This window comes from Vitis riparia, chromosome 6 (genome assembly GCF_004353265.1).
Source record: "Vitis riparia cultivar Riparia Gloire de Montpellier isolate 1030 chromosome 6, EGFV_Vit.rip_1.0, whole genome shotgun sequence".
Taxonomy (NCBI): Eukaryota; Viridiplantae; Streptophyta; class Magnoliopsida; order Vitales; family Vitaceae; genus Vitis; species Vitis riparia.
Genome location: NC_048436.1, coordinates 16,263,316 through 16,281,807, shown reverse-complemented (window position 1 = coordinate 16,281,807; position 18,492 = coordinate 16,263,316). Strand labels below are relative to the sequence as shown.

The following is an 18,492-nucleotide window of genomic DNA, read 5'->3' as shown; positions in this document are numbered from 1 at the left end:
TTTAGATAGGAACCAACCTGAATCCATTTTGACGCTTTTGATGAAGATGTATCGATCTTCTAAGGCTAATGGAGGGCACCACCTTTCTCTGTATTCTCTCAGGCAATGGGAGCGGGAGAGAGAGCGGTTTTGTTCTTTCAAAGATGTGATGATTTTGAAAAGACATAAACCTCACATTTTATATCCTCCTGCCTTAGGGACCATACCCATTGGTTATTGGGCCTCACGGGCCTTAGGCCCATCATCTAAAGCCCGTGATTGCGTTGGGCTCTACACATAAGGTGACCCATACTCTTAAAACGAACATTAAATCAAAATGTCCATAATTTGAATAGCTTAATCATGAATCATTGTTAAATATGTGAGTCCATATTTCAACAATAAAAACTAATAGATGATGGGTTGTGAACATGTAAGACTATAATGGATTGAATACAATTTCCAATTTGAAAATTAAAAATACAACTAAAAAAATAAAATTCTATTTTCATTAAGATTATGATTTAGAAATTTTTATTTAATTAGAATAATTTTCAAATAAATCTAATCTATTCTAGACCTAGGGCTTCGGCTAAGTCTTCTATCTTGGGTGCCAAGTAGAACCTGATATAACCCATCTCTGCAATTGTGTACTCAACCGCCAAAAGCAACTCTGAGGTCAAGCTGATTGTAACCGTGTTTGATAATGGAGTTGCTTTTGTGAAGGAGTTCATGTATCTCAGTGGAAATTGCGATGAAACTGGTTGACTCATCTCTATCACTGTTGATTCCTCCGGCTGCAATCACCCAAAACACACAAACTAGTCAAAACAGACAAACGTCTACATTTGATCCCCATCACAATATAAGGTGGTGTTTGTTTTTTGGCTGAATAGAAAAAACTAAAATATTTGACTTTTTCCATTCAGCTAAAAGTAACTCGTTGACATCATCCAACATACTTAAAATGAACTTGTTATCAATAGGTTCAATTTAGTTATATTGGATTAACTTGTTGACATCATCCACCATAACTAAAATGAACTTGTTATCAATTGGTTCAGTTTAGTTATGTTGGATGATGTTAACATATTACTTTTAGCTGAATAGAAAAAACTAAATATTTTGACTTTTTCTATTCAGCCAAAAAACAAACACCACTTTAAGTCATTAAGCTTTAAGAGCATTACCTTGTCCACATTAATATTCTGCCTGCAAACAATGTTTGCAGTTCCAATATCACCTCGTGTCGAGAACTGCACACCCTCGTTTGTCACAGAGATGACAACTGCAAGCACCAAACATGTCACCAAATTGAGATAAATGGGCTAGATGTTAAATACCCAGGAATATACCTGTGTCACCAATGCTACTAAGAACTTTACAAATCCTTTGGAACTCAGACGAAGGCATCCGAACAACAGCGCAGTATTTTGATTCATCAATCCCATGGTGCTCGCTATCAATGTCCATCAGGTTCATCTCAAAATTAGCACTCCCATCTTGGGTTTTAGCACATTCATCAAAACAAACCGTCAGAAATGAAATTAGAAAGTTTTAAAAAATATACGACAATATCTATAAAGTAGAAGCATGGAAAAAGAGTCTTTCTATAATGCCCCATGAATTGGAGGGATCTTTTTCTCTTCCTGATTTCTGGAATCATTATCATTACAAAATAAACATTAGAAATTACGGCCATGTTTCTTAAAATTTATTTTGTAAAATTGTTTTACAAACAACAAAAAACAATTTTTTATTAAACCTGTATTTTTGTTAAAAAACATTACAAATATTTTTTAAAAGCAAGAGTGTTTGATAAGATGCTTTAAAAAATAATTTTTAAAAACAAAAGAACAAAAACCTGTATTGCTTTTAAAAACAATAAAGAAAGTATGATATTGTTTTTAAAAATTGTAACTTAAAAACAATTCCCAACCATATAAAAAAATTTAAAGACTATTTAAACCAAACCAATGCTGAAGCCTACTTTTCATGAACATCTTAAAGACACTAACAGAACAGAAAATAGAGGAAAGAGTTAACATACTAGGGCTTTCAAACATGAAGGTGACAGTATCACTGCCGTCATCGGCCCTGATGGTGATGATGTCATCATTCCCGCCGCACTTCAGAATCTTGGACATGTTATTGAGGTTCATGCCCATAGAGATGTTCCGATCGCAGCGGTAGTGCTCGAAGCCATCCGGTCTGAGGAGCATAGCCACAAGGGCCACGTGGCTGGGATCCATGGCCTGGAGAGAGAATCCGCTGGCAGAGCAGTCGAAGTTGGCATCGTTGACCAGGTCCTTGATCGCCTCTAGAACCTTCTTCAGAAGGCTCCCCTGAACCAGCCTCAACTCAAACATCTTCCTCTTCTTCTGCTTTGTCTTCCGCAGTCTAGCGTCAGGGTTTTCAAAGAGAAAAAGAGTTGGAACGAAACTGCAGGAAACATAGGCCCGAGGGATCACTTATTTATAGAGTGGGTGTAGGTTGTGATTCGCGGGAAGGTTTTGAAATCAGTTATTAACTTTCTAAAGGAGATATTTTTGGCAAAATCCTATTTATTGCCTTCTATCTAAGTAGATTATTTCCTTTCCTTTAATAATTTAATTACTATCTTATTCAAATACTACTTGTATTTATTTATTTTTTATATTAATATTTTTTTAATATTTTTTTATTTATCATAACTCTAATTATAAAATTTATAGAATATTTAAGATTTAATATTTCAAAAAAAAAAATAGTTTATTATGTTAGATAAAAATTGAAACTTACACATATTATTTTTTATAGTGACTTAAAATTTTCTTCCTATTATTACTATAACAAATCGGAAGAATAATATTTAATATTTGAAATATATATTTTTTTCATTATATTTGATGAAAACTCTTACATGTATTTGTTATTTATATTTATCTTTTAGTTTTTTGCTTTCAAATTTATTATGATAATTCTAAATATTAAAATTTTAAAATATTAATTATTTAATATTTAAATTATTAATTTCTATTAATTAATAATGATTAGTAACATATCTCCTAATCTTTCTCAGTGAAATTACTTTTTTAACAAGAGTTTTGAATTTTTATTTTATTTATTATTAATAATTATTTGAAAATTTAAATTTACAAGTCGTAAAAGTAAAAACCTTTGAATCCAAATAGATAAGTTTCTAAAAGCAATAAACAAATTATTTTTTAGTTATGAAGTAATTTAAATTAAATTTAGGAGTTGCCTCTCTCTCTCTCTCTATATATATATATATAAAATTTAACTTATTTTAAATAATTTATAAATAACTTAAAATTAACTAACATAATATATAAAATGACAAATTTAAAACACGATATTAATTAATAAATGATACTTATAAATAAATAAATCAAATATATCATATTAATAGATAACATATTATAATAATATAAGATTATTATTTTACTTTCTTTAAATAATTTATATTCTTTATAATTAAGTCATTAACTTAGTTTTTATATGTGTTATAGGTTACATGTATTTTATTTAAATTATCTTAATTTAGAACAAGGGATATATTTTTTTTTTAGAAGTCAAAGAAACTAGTATTTATCTAAATATTTTTTTTGAATGAAATAATTATCACTTTTAGATAGATAGGAACAATATATTTGACTATAAAAACCTATACGAGTAATAATTCTAACCCTAAAGGGTTGTGAACAAGTAAGACTATAATATTGAAACACATCATTCATCAATTGAGTTCGATTCTTATTTTGACATAATAAATGCACTATAATATTGAAATAGATAATGAAAATAAAAAATTAATTATATTTTTCATTAGTTGAAGTGTTTTGATTTTTTTTAATATAAAAAAATTTTAAAATTAAACTCTATTTTCAACATAATTTTGATTCATTTTTTAAAAGGTAACACTCCAAGGAGATGAATTAGTGTATTTAAAAAAATTTAATATAAGAGTTTAATTTTATACTCGATTGATCATTTGAAATATTAAAATAACTAAAATCAACTCTCCAAGGTGAGACGATGGATTTTATGTAAAAACCCTTACATAAAGTTTGGAGGTAAAAAATTACGAAATCTAAGATTTCAATTAGCAATCCACTATATAAGATGGTAATACATAGTTTTATTTGGCAAACCCTATCTAAGACTTATTTACCAGCATCTATACCGTGATCCATGCTCGCAATGTGACACCTCGTGTGCTCCAGTGGATCTGCTTCAATTCTTAAGAGGATGCAAGTCTTTTCGATAACCATATAGAGACAAGTTAGGATCAATGATTAATGATTTTTGAGAGCTCGTAAGAATAATATGACAAGTTAAAGGTTTTATCTAAATGAAAGTATAAAGCCCTAAAATGTATCTAGATGGGGCTAAAGGATTGGAATGACCTTTTTTCTAAAAAATAAAATTTTAAAATTTAAATAATAAATTATCAAAATTTGACAATTTCAAGATCAAACACTCAAGTAGACTTAACCACCACTTGAGTGCTTTGAGTAATTAAATAAGTGCTCGAGCTTTGACTTCAAAGTTAAAGCGATTTGGTTTGCTCCTACAAATTTTCAAAAAATATTCAAACACATTTTAATTCAATTTTAAAACTTCTAATCTTAGTCCATACATTTTCAAAAACTAACTTACTTTTACCCAAATTTTTTTTTCAAACTTACCATATTGATTAATTGACAACCTCGAAACTTCAATTAAAAATAAATTACTATCTAATAACACTTAATAACATGTTCTCTTTTGAACATAGTATCACAATATATTTTTTATTAATTAGAATAATTTTAAAATATAACCCATGATAAAAAATAAAAAACGAAAAAATAATTATTTATATTTCTACTTGTTTCATTATTAAATACACAATGAATGAATTTGTAATAATTTCTACTTTTGACTACATTGATAATTTAGGTTGGTAGGTGGGAGGTCACTACTTGGCCCTTATATCACTTTATTATTTTTATCATTGTTCCAAACTTCGTAAATAAAAAAAATAAAAATAAATATGAAACAATGTGATAGGGCTTTAACCTAGGTCCATTTGATGTTCATAATTGATCATTTTCCTAACTGCCCACAACTAATATATAGAAAGAATTTAATATTATTATTTTTTGATATTTTTTAATCCGCCGCTATGTTTAGTTATAAAAAAATATTAAAAAAATAATTTTATTTTGTTTGAATTCAAAATGAAAAATACAAAAGAAAATCATATATAATTAAAATTAATTATTATTTTTATCTATATTTAAATTATTTAATACTTTTTATAAAAAAATAAGTAAAATGCATTTAAAATTACATATAAAAATAATTTTTTGATTTTAAATTTATTATTATAATTTTTTTTTGTATTTTCTTTCTCAAAAATTTTTTCTTACATTTTCTAAGAATGAAATATAGTCCAAGGGAAAGTGAAAATTTTAATAAAATAAAAAAATAGAAGGATTAAAATATACAAATACAAAATTTATTTTTCTTCGTACTTTTGCCATTTTATATTAAGTAAAATTTAGTTATATGTAATAGTAATTACTTCAATTTTGCTGCTAAACATAGAAATTAAACACTACTCCAAAGAAAGCTTGAAAGGGTTCAAATAGAAAAGGACAAGGAAAAAAAAAATCAATTTTCTATGTCTGAAAAAAATTGAGGATTTTCTGAACTCTTTTTTAATAAAAATAAATATAGGATTCCAGATCTAAGGGAAAATCCAACCAACTAACGACCTCAACTTTGGTGGGAGGAGCAGAGCAGCAGATGCAGGTGACCCCATCACAGCCATTTCTCATCTGCCCTTTTCTTCTTAATTACTCTTCACCAACTCATTCTCTATTCACATTTCCATGAAACCCTAATAATCTCTCTCTATCTCTTTGTCCATAGAATTTGCTGCCTTCTTTTCAGCCATTTTCCTGCAGTTTCCGATGTCAGATCTCAAGCATGCAACTGAGATTTCATTCGCCGGAACCTTCGCCTGCAGTGCTTTCAGTGCTTGTTTCGCTGAGGTACTGAGGATCTTCGTCTGTGTGTTTGTTTCATTGTGTGAATCGTCGTTTTCAGTCTTCTGTTTTGTTCAGCAATGGCATTTTTTTGGGTTGTATTTGGTGTTTTGTGAGAAGTAAACGTTGGAAATGATACTAGGAAAAATGCCCAATTGCTGATCTTGCAGTGTACCGTCATTGCCTCATGCTGATTTTGCTCTGGAATTAGTTGTTAGCTCAATGGTGCATTTGCTTGATTATACCCTTTTGTTTGTTTTTTTTTTCTTTTTCTTTTTCTCTTTTTTGAATTTTCTACTAGTTGGGAGAAATTTGGTGTATTTGAAAGTCGTGTCTGAGCTCCTTAATCCAGGTCAGATCTTAAATTATAGAATAGATATTGGGATTTTGAATGAGAAAGAGAAGCATTTTTTTGGTTTGGGGAATGGATAGGTCTGAATCTGGGCTGCCTAAGCATGGTATGAGGGACTTTAGGCCAAGAACTGAACCAGCTGGATTCAGTATTCATGCTGGAATGATAAGAATTAGTTTGGCTTTCTCCTTTGTGAGGTTGGCCAATTGGTGTAAGCTTGAAAATTCATTAAGAATCAGAAAGGTAGAGTTCAATCTCAATCTTGAATATGTGAAACAATTTGGCATAATTTTTACCAAGATATTAGCATACTTGAGAACAAGCATGTACGATAACCTGTATTTCAGTGTGCATAATATGGTCACTAATTTTTAATGATGCTTGCATTCGTTCAATGTATCACTTTACTTCTGAGTTGTTTAGTAGCATCTGGCATATATGAAATCAATTTTTATAATTATTGTAGATTTTATGTGACATTATAGAACATTTTCTGTGCAGCTCTGTACTATTCCCTTGGACACTGCCAAAGTAAGGCTTCAGCTCCAAAAGAAAGGGTCTACAGGAAATGAAGCGGGTTTACCTAAATACAGGGGCATGTTGGGTACTGTTGTTACTATTGCTTTGGAAGAAGGTTTGGTAGCACTTTGGAAGGGCATTGTACCGGGGTTGCATCGCCAATGTCTATATGGAGGTTTAAGAATTGGGTTGTATGATCCTGTAAGTTTTGAACTTTTTTCCTTCAATGAATGTAATTTGATCTTTATTATTGTTATTGTTATTATTATTTCCTTGTTCCTGTGATTCATTAACATGTATGCACAACAGGTTAAGATCTTTTTTGTTGGCAATGATTTTGTTGGAGATGTCCCTTTATTCAAGAAAGTACTTGCTGCACTGATAACTGGTCAGTTACATTTGGTTACTATCCTTTTGGTCGATGCATGAGGAATTTAGATAACAACTGTACTAGCATACTGTTTTTCCCATATAAAGAGTCAAATAAACTATCTCCACTGATTCTTTTCTTCACAAAAAGTTAAATTGGTGTTTCTTTCCTAACAGGAGCAATAGCAATCGCAGTCGCAAATCCTACTGATCTTGTAAAAGTTCGGCTTCAAGCTGAAGGAAAATTGCCACCTGGGGTTCCAAGGCGTTACATGGGAGCTTTGGATGCTTATTATACAATAGTGAGACAGGTCATTTTTCTAAAATGCAATGTGTCAATTGATTAAATTTTTTCATCTTGTTCTAAATTCATTTGGAAACATAGGAAGGCCTAGCAGCTCTATGGACGGGGCTTGGCCCTAATATTGCCCGGAATGCTATCATAAATGCTGCTGAGCTAGCCAGTTATGATCAAATAAAACAGGTAAATGTATATATATTGACTCTCAGATGAGATGCCTGCTTGTGTTTTAATTTGTGAATTGTTGATATATCTAATATTTGAATCCAACGATTTCCATGTTTTTTCTATACACATGCAGACGATTTTAAAAATTTCAGGGTTCACAGATAATTTATTAACTCATCTCCTAGCCGGCCTAGGTGCAGGTTTTTTTGCTGTCTGTATTGGTTCTCCTGTTGATGTGGTAAGCATTCTATATCCATTTCCCATTCTTTTCATGATTAGTCAACTCAGGAGCATAATTACCGCTACTTAAAGGATTGGGAAGGGTTTGTGGGAGGTTCTGGATTAGGGAAAGAAAAATTATCTATAAAAAAAATCCTCTAACTATTATTCATCATCTTCTTCATCTCAAGGCTTCAGGTTTGTACTTGTGTATAGACATATTCTCCAAATTGGAATTTGTTCTAAAAGGGTACTATAGCAGTGTCTATGGCATTTCTGAACCAGCACGGCATATGAAATAATATTGAAAGTTAGGGAATATTTTATGAGGCCATTAAACTAGCAATTTAGATATTCAGGCGTCCAATCTAACCATTTTGCATCTGAATTGGGCAGCATAAATATCAAATACAAGGTGAAAATATCTGCACCGTCCATTTGATTTTAACCTTGCTACCCTAGCACCTTCAACCATACCAACATATCTTCAAGGGTGCTACCATCTGCCAACTTTTACTGTAATTCAATTTCCTCAACTAGTATTCAACTTCCATTGTTACCTAATGAAGCTGAGTTTGAGGTTCTCTGAAATGCATTCATCACGACCTCTATTTTATCCAGTTAATCAGATCTTATTTATTCTAACACTTGCATGTAAACATTTCATAGCATCTAGGTGATCCAATTTTCCACTTAAAAAATTGTGATGTTTCTGTTGTTATATTCTTATTGTTTCAAGTGTGAATTTCATGGTATCACATGACACATTGGTTGCTTACTAGTTTGTTAGCTTTTAGTCTTCTCTTATGGATAGCATTTTCATTTATTAGCACTTTATGGATTATTAAACTGAGGCAACTTGCTTTATTGGCACTTAAATTTTATGATCACCAATCTAGTTTAGAATTCATGGTAAATTTTCATGAACTATTTCTAGTTTTTCGATTCAGAAATCAGACCTCGAGTCAGCTCTTCATTAATAGCTTTTGCATTCTCTTTCAGAAACAACATGCATCAAGTATGTAATATACTTAGTGTGGCCAAGTAGCAAAAAACTTCACCGTGTTGTTGATTTTGGTATACATATGATTGAATTAGCAGTATGAGCAGACTTGCACTGTAAGCTACTGTGGCTTGTCAGTTAAATAACATCATCAAGTCCCATAACACTCTAAAGATCATGAGATCAGGGTACCATATGATAATGAGTCAATGACAACAATAATGACAAAAAGAAGAGGATGAGCAGAAGGAGCAACAATGAAATTAGTAAATGCGTACCTCATTATTTCATCATAAATAAATTTAGGGTTGTTCTCTTTTGTTTATTTTTGGATTTTCACTAATTATTGGTCTTGGTTATATTATTTGTTGAATAATCTGTGAGTAATTCACTGCAGGCCATATTATAGTTCCATCAGATTGATTATGATATATTAATTGATTTTATTTGAATTTCTATGGATGAGTTAGTCACTCAATTTTGGATTGGCTATTGTGCATGTTGTGATACAGGTGAAATCTAGAATGATGGGTGATTCAACCTACAAAAGCACTTTTGATTGTTTCTTCAAGACTTTGAAGAATGAGGTTGATTTTCTTTTAATTCTTTTAGCACTCTTATGATAGTTTACCGTATTGATATTATCGTGCTTCAACATTTTAATGTTTTGACTGGCAAACTTGTTAAAAGTTGTAATTCAGGAGTTATCTAATGGTGGAGATAAGTTTTAGTTGCTCGAGGTTTTATAAGTTGTTGCCAATGGATTGAATTTCATGCTTCATAGAAAAAATATGCCTTTTTTGTTTTAAATATCTCACATCTATTCTGCCTTTGACAACAATCCCCTCTGTGAGCTCTTTTGATAACCGACTTTAAAAATCCTGCTGCTTGTGTATTGGCTTTAGGCCATTCATTCTGTTTACAAATTTTTGTGACAATGAGTCGATGTCCCCTCACTTCTCAAAATAACATCTCATATGCTGATTTATCCACCGGGCAATGCTGCTGCATAAATGCTTTGGAAAGTATTGATTCCACAGTTACCTTTTCTTTTCATGCATTTTAAGGTACATATATAACCATTTAGAAGGTTTGGAGTAAAATGAAAAATAGTTGTGCAACACATTTTTTGTTGCTCAGCCTGTTTCTAAATACCACTTCAAGCATATCTTCCCTGACAAGTGGGCACTCCCAACTAAAATTTATGTTCCTTACAGACATACTTCTAGTTCTGGGAATCTGTTTCTTGTTAGTCAATATATAACATCTCATGTCAGCTGCTAATTTTGGCATCCTGGTGGCCTTATAATGATATGATTGATCTTTAAGAGGATTTTACATATGTTTTATCTTGAATGAAGTATTGGTATTTGGGGGGGCAGGGCGCAGGGGGACTCATCTAATATAACTGCTGATGTTTTGCAGGGACCTTTTGCTTTTTATAAGGGGTTCTTTCCAAATTTTGGGCGACTTGGATCTTGGAACGCGATCATGTTTCTAACTCTGGAGCAAGTAAGATTTACAAACTACACATTTGGCATTTAACTCCATAAGTTTGGCAACCTAACCAATTTTGGGCAGCTACGTTGAAATGGACTCAAAATTTTCACCTTTTGTCTTGGCCTATAATACATGGACACTTCATGATCCATAAAGTATCCATGTTGAACATACTGTGACAAAGGTTTGGGTATGGGTATGAGATATGTGTCCAACATCCTGTTGATAAGATTTGGATAGTGTTTTTAGAAACATTTCTAGTAATAGAAAGTGTTTTTGGATAAAAATCAAATGTTTTGCAAAATTTAGAAGATCACTTACTGTATTTCATGAATAAACATCTGGTAAGTGATTCTATTAAAAACTTTTTTTGAGAAAATACTTAAACTAAGAGTTTATTTGATAGTAATTTTAGGAAACTCTTTTAGAGCCCGTTTGGTACTGATTCTATAAAGTGCTTTTAACATTTCTAATACTGAATTTTTTTTATTATTCAAGTGTTAGAAATGTTAGAAACATTTTCTAAAATCATTCCCAAACACACTCTTAGTCTTTCTAATACTTGAAAAAACTCTTTCAAGTATTTCTTAAAATCACTTCCAAATTGGCTCTAAAACTACTTAAAATGAAAACACCTTCAAAAACAGCAGAATGTTTAACAAAAAGGAAAATAAGTTCCTCTTTCATCGTAAGTATCCTCAGGTCCATGTTGGGCATTCTATCGCTTTTATACACTTTCTATTTGGTCTAGCGAGAGGAAATAAGAATTGGATTCTTTAGGCAATGTCCTTATATTCTAAGATCCAGGAATTGAACAAAACTGATACTTGGACACTTACCCGCACCCACCCAACACTTGGATCCGAGCCCATGCAACATATGCCTTGGGTAACAAATTGAACCTCATTTTTGGTTCATTAATGGGAGCCTTTTCCCAAAAGGTCCAAGTTAGGGGCCTTAATCCAGGTCCATTTATCGGAACCTTCCACAGTAGTCATGCTTGGGCTTGTGGAGGGCCATTTATGTCCTTTTCAAAACCCTTTCAACCTAATTCTCCCTTCTTTTGACCTCCATGTCAGGCCAAAATTTTTTTCAGGAGGGGGGTAGCATAGAATCACTTTTCCAAGTTTAAGTGTTGGCATAACCGAAGACAACAGCTTTTGCTTGTGATTGCCTCCACCACAGTTGAAGATTTTTTTTCAGAGAGGATAAGACATTGTTTCCTGCCATTCTTCTTTCCATGCTCCGCTTCATAGGTAAATTATTGTCTTTTAAAACTGTCGGTAGTTTCCTACAAAGTCAGAATCAATTGAATACCTATAAAAAAATACACCCATTTGTGGGGATACAAGCTCTTCATCGCATCCCTGACGTTACTATTTCATAATCCTTTTGTATCATCTATATGTATTCAATAGTTCTTTCATGATGATTACATGGCATTTTGGTTTCTCATTGTGGAATTTTGGTTGCTTGATCCTCTATTTCAGCTTGAAATTGGACAGAAGATTAAACCAAGGATAATTGCTTTCCTTGATCTTCCTACCAATCTGCTTTTAATTAGAAAGATTTTTGAAAAAGCATTGAGTTTACTTAAGCTTATAACAAAAATTGGATCTAACTTCATGTTTTTGCAGTCTGGTACCTTAAAAGAAAGATAAATCATAACCCAAATCCAAACTACGAGCATAATATTTAGTCGAACCTAGTCCGGAATAAGTTCAAATGTCCACACATCCATTCAACTCCTGGATACAAGATAGACTTTGGCTTTGATGACTGACCCGTTTCCAAGCTTGAATCCGGGACTCACCGGAATTCCAACTATCTGATCCGCCGGAACCCGGCCACCGGATAATCTGATGACGCTTTCCATATACTGAGGGTGGAAGTCAGCTCCCCGACTCGCTTCAAAATGACCTGGGGGCGGATCTAGCGAAAATGCCAACAAGTGAAGTAACCAAATCGCCTTGGCCAAACCCAGAAACTCGCTGTAGAAATGACTTCTGGGGTGATTTCCGGCCACGACTTGCCGGCGATGCTCCAGGTCCCCGAACAGCGACTCCTCCATTTTTGGGTGGACGATGGCGAGGTACTTCTTGGTGCAGAATTTGCCGAAGTGGCAAGTGGGTAAGATTCCGAGAAGCTCCACAGGGTCCATGGCTTTCATGTCGCGGTACTGGGCGAAGCAGTCTCGGCGGTACTGATCTGGGTGGAGCAGCGACGAGAGGCTGCCATCCATATAGAACGTTTCGTGGTCGAAGCCCTGGAAGATTTTTCGGCACACGTAGGACTCCAGAGCGTACTTCGCGTGGTGAGATCCCACTACGGAAATGGCGGTGTCCGCGGTAGCACCGGTCACGGCCGTGGCCGCTTCTATGGATCTAACTGCCGCTGCGATGTCCCAGTGAGCTGAGCGCATGAGTGAGAGCAGCAATCCCGTGAAGGACTTCGACGCCTCCTTTACTACACCCATCGTCCCTTCGAATAAGTCCGGTGCCGGCAACGCTGCAACTGCCATCACAATCGCCGGTCAGATTCGTAAGATGACCGTAATGACCTCGATCACAAACAATTTAAAGAATATAATCAACAAAATTTCACTCATCGTGTCTCCATACGATTGGGTCTCATTCACGGTGGGTTCACGCTACCAATAAGAACCTGCCACGTAGTATTCTATAAATAAAATCGATATAGAGAGACACAGGATTGTGTACCTTGACCTTGACTACAGCTGACTTTCTTCTTTGACTGAAACCTCCCTTTCTTGCCACTGCTATTGAGGCTTGTGGCGCTCTTGAGCTTCTCCTTCAAGTTCTCAACCTCTACTTCTCTGGCCTTCACCGCCCTCTTCAGCTCCTCCACCGCCGCCTCGTACGGCGCCACCACCTCCCTCAGTGTCGCCGCCACCGGACCACGACCGCCGCTGCCTCGTCCTCCCCTGCCAACCCTCCTCCTGAACCTCTCCCTCAACACCCCGAGCCGCCTGAGCTCTGACACCACCGCCACGTCGGCCATCCTCATTTTGTCCGAGTCCCAAGGACAATGCGCCTCCTGGAGGCTAACGTACGCCCTCTTCATCGCCGACACCGTCTCGAACACCTCACCCATCAGCAACTCCATCTCCATCACTCTCTCTGCTCTCCCCTCCCCCTGGCTCTCCTCCCAAACCCTAAGCCCCTCCCGCTCTTCGTCTTCCTCCTCTTCTTCGGAGTCGTACACATCGTACGCCTCCTGCTCCGCCGCTCGATTCTCCGGTGCTTCATCGGCATCGTGGCGCCCAGCGGCGAGCGGATGTAGCAAACAAGAAGCTGCAACTCGTTGAATCAGATCGGAGAAATTGGAGACCTTGTTCGCCATTTCTCGCTTCCTCTTTGAATCGACTCCTTCGTGTCTGCAGAGAGAGAGATAGAGAGAGATCAAAAGATCAGATGAAGCTACAGCATGACCAGTGTAAATCAATGGGCGGGTTATTGTTGGACTTTATTATATTCTCCTTTGAGACTCCGAGCGAGTGCCTAGAGAGAGAGTGTGGTGGAGTGAAGGGTGCGTAGGATAACGATAGGCCACGAGGGTTGAGGATAACAAAATCCCTCCCTATTTTTCTTTCTTATGTTCCAAATGGTTCCGTGTGGGTACTTGAAAATTCCCTCACAAGACGAAAATATTTAACACACAACAAAGAAAGAGAAAGAGACAGAGAATTGAATCTCCGACTTCTCATTGTTTGGAAGCGCCCGAATTGAATCATGCGAACTTCTCAATCATTGGAAAACAGTTATAATTTTTCAGCATGTCAAGAAATCTGTTTTCTTTCTTCTTATTCGTATATTCATTTGTTCTTACAAAATCATTCTAGTCTCAAATCCTCATGAAAAGTCTTCAATAAAATTTTTAAACGATTAAATGTTTAATTAAACTATACACTCCCCAAAATTTGAAAGTGGGAATCAACGTGTATATGTATATCCTTTTAAATATCCGCTTTTAAAGAAAAGTAAAATTCGTAATTATATTTTATTATTTTCTCTTTCATTATTTAAATTTAAATGTTCACATTTTGAATCGAAAACCAGTGCGTTAATTATTAATTATTTGTCACCTAATTCTTCTAGTTTTTTTTTTTTTTCCAGAACAACCTCATTTTCACTACAAGCCATGCAACATCTCATCTTTGTGTGATTTGAATATTTGATAGAAAATTTTAATCATCCAAAGAGGTCTTTTTTTGTTTTCTCGGCAACCAAACAGAGACATAATCAACAAAAAATATTCAGATTCAAAAGAACGAACTTGTCTGACCTGTTGAAGTTGTCGGATCTCAATGTGAACCTCGGCGTTTGCTTCTCCGCCGAATCTCTGTTGAACGCCACAAAGTACCGCAGATGTAGATCCTCCGACTCCGACTCCGCCGCCTCCACCTTCCTCCTGCTAATCTTCTTTCTCCTGTGTCACCGCAATAACACCTGTCAGTGTCAGAAACCTGTACATTGCACTATTAAACCACTTCTTAGCGGACTCTGTTATCACTCAACAGTGACAACGAGAGATGGTTGTATGCAAACTCATCGCGTGTGATGCACGCGGGTGTCTGCTGGGTTTAGATTCAAGGAGATCCTCTGCGCGACAGCTGTACGGTAGGGATAGCGAGTTCATAATTTTAAATCTGGATAACCATGAAAAAGTTGGAATATTCATTGAATTCAGGAACAGTGGAGTCGTGGAGATCACGTGGAGGGCGGCTTAATGGTACAAACTACGAACTACAAAGGTTCTTCCTAATTTTTCCTTCAAATTAGCTTTGTGCTTTGCCAGGTGTGTATTTTCTTTTTCAAAATTATGATAATTATCTGATATAAAAAATATTTTTAAAAAAATTGGAAAATCATGGAAGGTATTAGACAAAAAGGAAAGGAAATACAATTTTGTTTTATTACCTTTCATTTTCTTCCTTTATTTATTTTTTATAATTTTCTATTTGAAAACCATAAACAAATTTTTGATTTTTAATAATAATTAAAAATATAAAAAATATTTTCAAAATTTTCATATTGTTGATCTTCATTTAAGAAAGTAAAAAAAAAAAAAATTATTTTTTGTGAAGACAACTCTAAATATTTTAAAATTCAAGTGTACTCCATGAAAAGGCTGTTTCTAAGCATTGAATAAGCATGGGCCATTGAACTGTCTGGAACCTAGGCTCTTCACTTGCTATTTTCAGAAAGTGATGATGGCTCCTAAACTGGTCCCCCAACCATCTTGAGAAAACTGAAAGGTACTGAACAGCACAAAAATATGGCAAATGAAGTGTTATTAGGTTGGCTTAAGCTTTTACAATTGTGGTGTTCTTGCTTTTCCTAGCAAGTCAGGAGCAGTAAGCCATACTCGAAGGACTCGAGACTTTTCTAAAGTTTCAAGTTTTAAGCTTGGGCTACTCTGCAGGCACTCGAAGTCCACCTTCACAAATATAAGGGCTACTAGGCACATGGGAGGAGTAAAGGGCTCTCACTGCCCACATCAAAGCTGCCTAAAGTTTTCGGGTTATTGAGAAATGAAACTCTCATCCTACTTGGGATAGTAACCAAATCAGTACAAGTGATACGCTTAGGAAAGAAAATACAGAAGAAATCAGTATCAGTCCGAGAAAATGAGAAACATGGACCTCAAATGTGGTCATGGATAAAAGGATTGGAGTCATATGAGGAAGGGTTGTTGATTGTTACCTGTCTGTTTGGAAGGGGCGAAGCAGGATGTTGGGCAACATGGTTTATCCTTGAGAGTGAGAGATCTAGCTTTTCAGAATCACTGCCTTCGTAATTCCAACTGATGAGAATATACCAAGAAAGATTGAATATTTAAAGATCTTGAAAGATGGTGTTATGTAATATCTAAGCGAAGTCAGCTGAGGAAAAGGACATAAGAAGGGTGTTGGATTGAAAAAGAGAAGAAAAAGGATAACACCTTATTATCAGACAACTTGAATTTCGATTTGGACAGGCCGAGGATAGAGAGACAAAGAGAAAAGCATTCACTAGGAAAAACCAAGAACCCGTGCTTTGTTTAGCCGGGAATAACTCAAATTTTGGAGAATTTCAGCTTTCTAAAGAAGGAATATTCACTGATTAAATCATGATTAAAACAACGTTCATTTCCTGAGAAGACCCCAGAGCGTAGCTGGAAGTTCTTTGTTTTTCTCTTTGTAAGCATCCCAATGGTGAATCATGGATATATGGAGCCGTAGAAGTATCTTCCTCAGGTTCATGACCCTTGCTTTACTTCGTAAACGACGAGAGAAGCCACGCTATTTTTTTGGCAATCTTAGGCTGTTCATTCTAGAGAAAAAAGGGACTGTACCCAAAAGGAAAAATCTCTTTCTCAAAACTCATTGTCTCCACATGGTGAATGCAGTTCACTATGGAGCTGCATGCTTTGGATATATAGTTGTCTTTTCAATGTACTTTTGTGAATATCTACCGTGAAAAAGGAGAGAGAGGGGGCAGGTGTAGGGTTATGACAATCCATGTCAACTAGTATATGAGTGATGAATCCTTTGGCATCAACACTATTTTTGTTTTGGCTGAGGTGTTTGGAATGTAATCCTTTTACCAGACAGCTTGGCCCGGCTTAAAGATGAGACAGTAGGTAGTATGCTGCAAGAATACTTCTCATCTACTAAGAGAGCATGAAGCAGCATCTAGCAGGAAGCCTTCTTATCTGTTGAGAAAAAAGTACTGACGTCTTCATCTTCAAGACCAAGCCACATGCCAGTTAAGTCTATTGTTTCCTTATAAGGTAATTGCTTCATTAACAAGGGTCCTGTCAAATTTAGTTATATGGCATACTATTCTATGTATTTAGTTAAACAATTAAGGCCTTTGTGCATTATAGGAAGCCAGGGAATCAGCTTTTAAGTCTTATGCAGTGTTAGGTTTTGTTGGAAATTTATGCTTTGTTTGAACTAAGTTTACAAGGGAATGGAAATGAATTGAGATTCTTGCATGTTCTCTTTCTCTTTTGTCACATCCTCTTCATCCTCATACTCGTATCCTTTCAAATTCCCTCCCGATTCTTTTTCATTATATATGAATTCTGTTGCGCTTATTCAATTGAATTCTGATTCATTTCCTCTTCACTCCAAGTCCCTTTATAAAGCTACATGCTTAATTGCATACTCCTGCTTGCAAAAGGACAGCCCTACATGCGCTATCACAGACAACAAAATCCACCCTACAGCCACATTATAAACTATAATGTCCAAATGAAAGTATATGTAGCGATTGCAAAACTCTAGTTTTAATCGCCAAACCACTTGTCAACTTGACAAGCACCTGTCAACTCTTCCCGTCCGTAGCCTCCACCACTGCTTGACAGAATAAAGCAAGAGAGAAACAAAAAATCTGGCCTTCCTAGCGGTACACATTCATCATAGAGCCACAGTTTTAAGTTCCTTGCGTGAACTGGCAATCGTCTGATGAAGATTTCTTTGTCCTAGAACATGTAGCACATGAAGCCTAACTTTAGGTGAGAAATTGGGTGGCAGTCACCTTCATTTACATTGTCCCGTATATGTTTTGGCCCGAGTATTTGGATGGTACCTATGATTGAAAGGAGATCGCCTCAATGATGATGGGGTTAAGGTATGGGCCTATGTGGTCAGAAAATGATGTTCAGCACAGCTGGGTGAGGACACCTAGTGAGCACAACGCATGGTATCTGACCACAGCTGGATGCTGCCGGTCGGATGCATCCAGCATTCTATGGAACTTCTGAAATTGTATAATCTGCATCTTCATATTGAAATTAAAAGAGAAGTATTGCCTTCTGTGACACAATCATAAACTCCATCAAGGGACAAGGTTCCTCATCATCACCTCAATAATTCTTCAACTGAAGCCCATGTGGATTTCCAATCTGTAAACTAAACCCCATTGTATTGTTTTTCCATGACCTTGAAATCTCAAGGATTAAAAAAGTTCATGCAAGGAAGTGAAGTTGTATTATTCAATCAACTGCTTCATTTTTGTATAATTTGGTTACAAGT

At 35.2% G+C, this 18,492-nt stretch overlaps 3 protein-coding genes across 3 annotated transcripts; 1 reads left to right on the top strand and 2 right to left on the bottom strand.

Moving 5' to 3' along the window:
* Nucleotides 1-548: 548 nt before the first annotated feature.
* Nucleotides 549-2,362, bottom strand: LOC117917041 (proliferating cell nuclear antigen-like). The gene is made up of 4 exons (XM_034833268.1): nt 2,030-2,362; nt 1,335-1,481; nt 1,170-1,267; nt 549-776 (listed from the first exon to the last, which is right to left on the bottom strand). Exons 1-4 carry the CDS (start codon nt 2,346-2,348, stop codon nt 549-551), a joined length of 792 nt encoding a protein of 263 aa, XP_034689159.1. The 5' UTR covers nt 2,349-2,362.
* Nucleotides 2,363-5,735: 3,373 nt separating this feature from the next.
* LOC117916290 (mitochondrial uncoupling protein 2-like) lies at nt 5,736-11,911 on the top strand. The gene is made up of 10 exons (XM_034832245.1): nt 5,736-5,781; nt 5,902-6,023; nt 6,871-7,089; nt 7,198-7,276; nt 7,435-7,568; nt 7,643-7,741; nt 7,860-7,964; nt 9,461-9,535; nt 10,374-10,460; nt 11,528-11,911. Exons 2-10 carry the CDS (start codon nt 5,943-5,945, stop codon nt 11,558-11,560), a joined length of 912 nt encoding a protein of 303 aa, XP_034688136.1. The 5' UTR covers nt 5,736-5,781; nt 5,902-5,942; the 3' UTR covers nt 11,561-11,911.
* Nucleotides 11,912-12,094: 183 nt separating this feature from the next.
* On the bottom strand, nt 12,095-16,272 carry LOC117916289 (protein GRAVITROPIC IN THE LIGHT 1). Its single transcript, XM_034832243.1, has 4 exons — nt 16,175-16,272; nt 14,754-14,897; nt 13,169-13,845; nt 12,095-12,962 (listed from the first exon to the last, which is right to left on the bottom strand). The coding sequence occupies exons 1-4, from the start codon at nt 16,213-16,215 to the stop codon at nt 12,190-12,192; spliced, it is 1,635 nt and encodes a 544-aa protein (XP_034688134.1). The 5' UTR covers nt 16,216-16,272; the 3' UTR covers nt 12,095-12,189.
* Between the last annotated feature and the right edge of the window lie 2,220 nt (nt 16,273-18,492).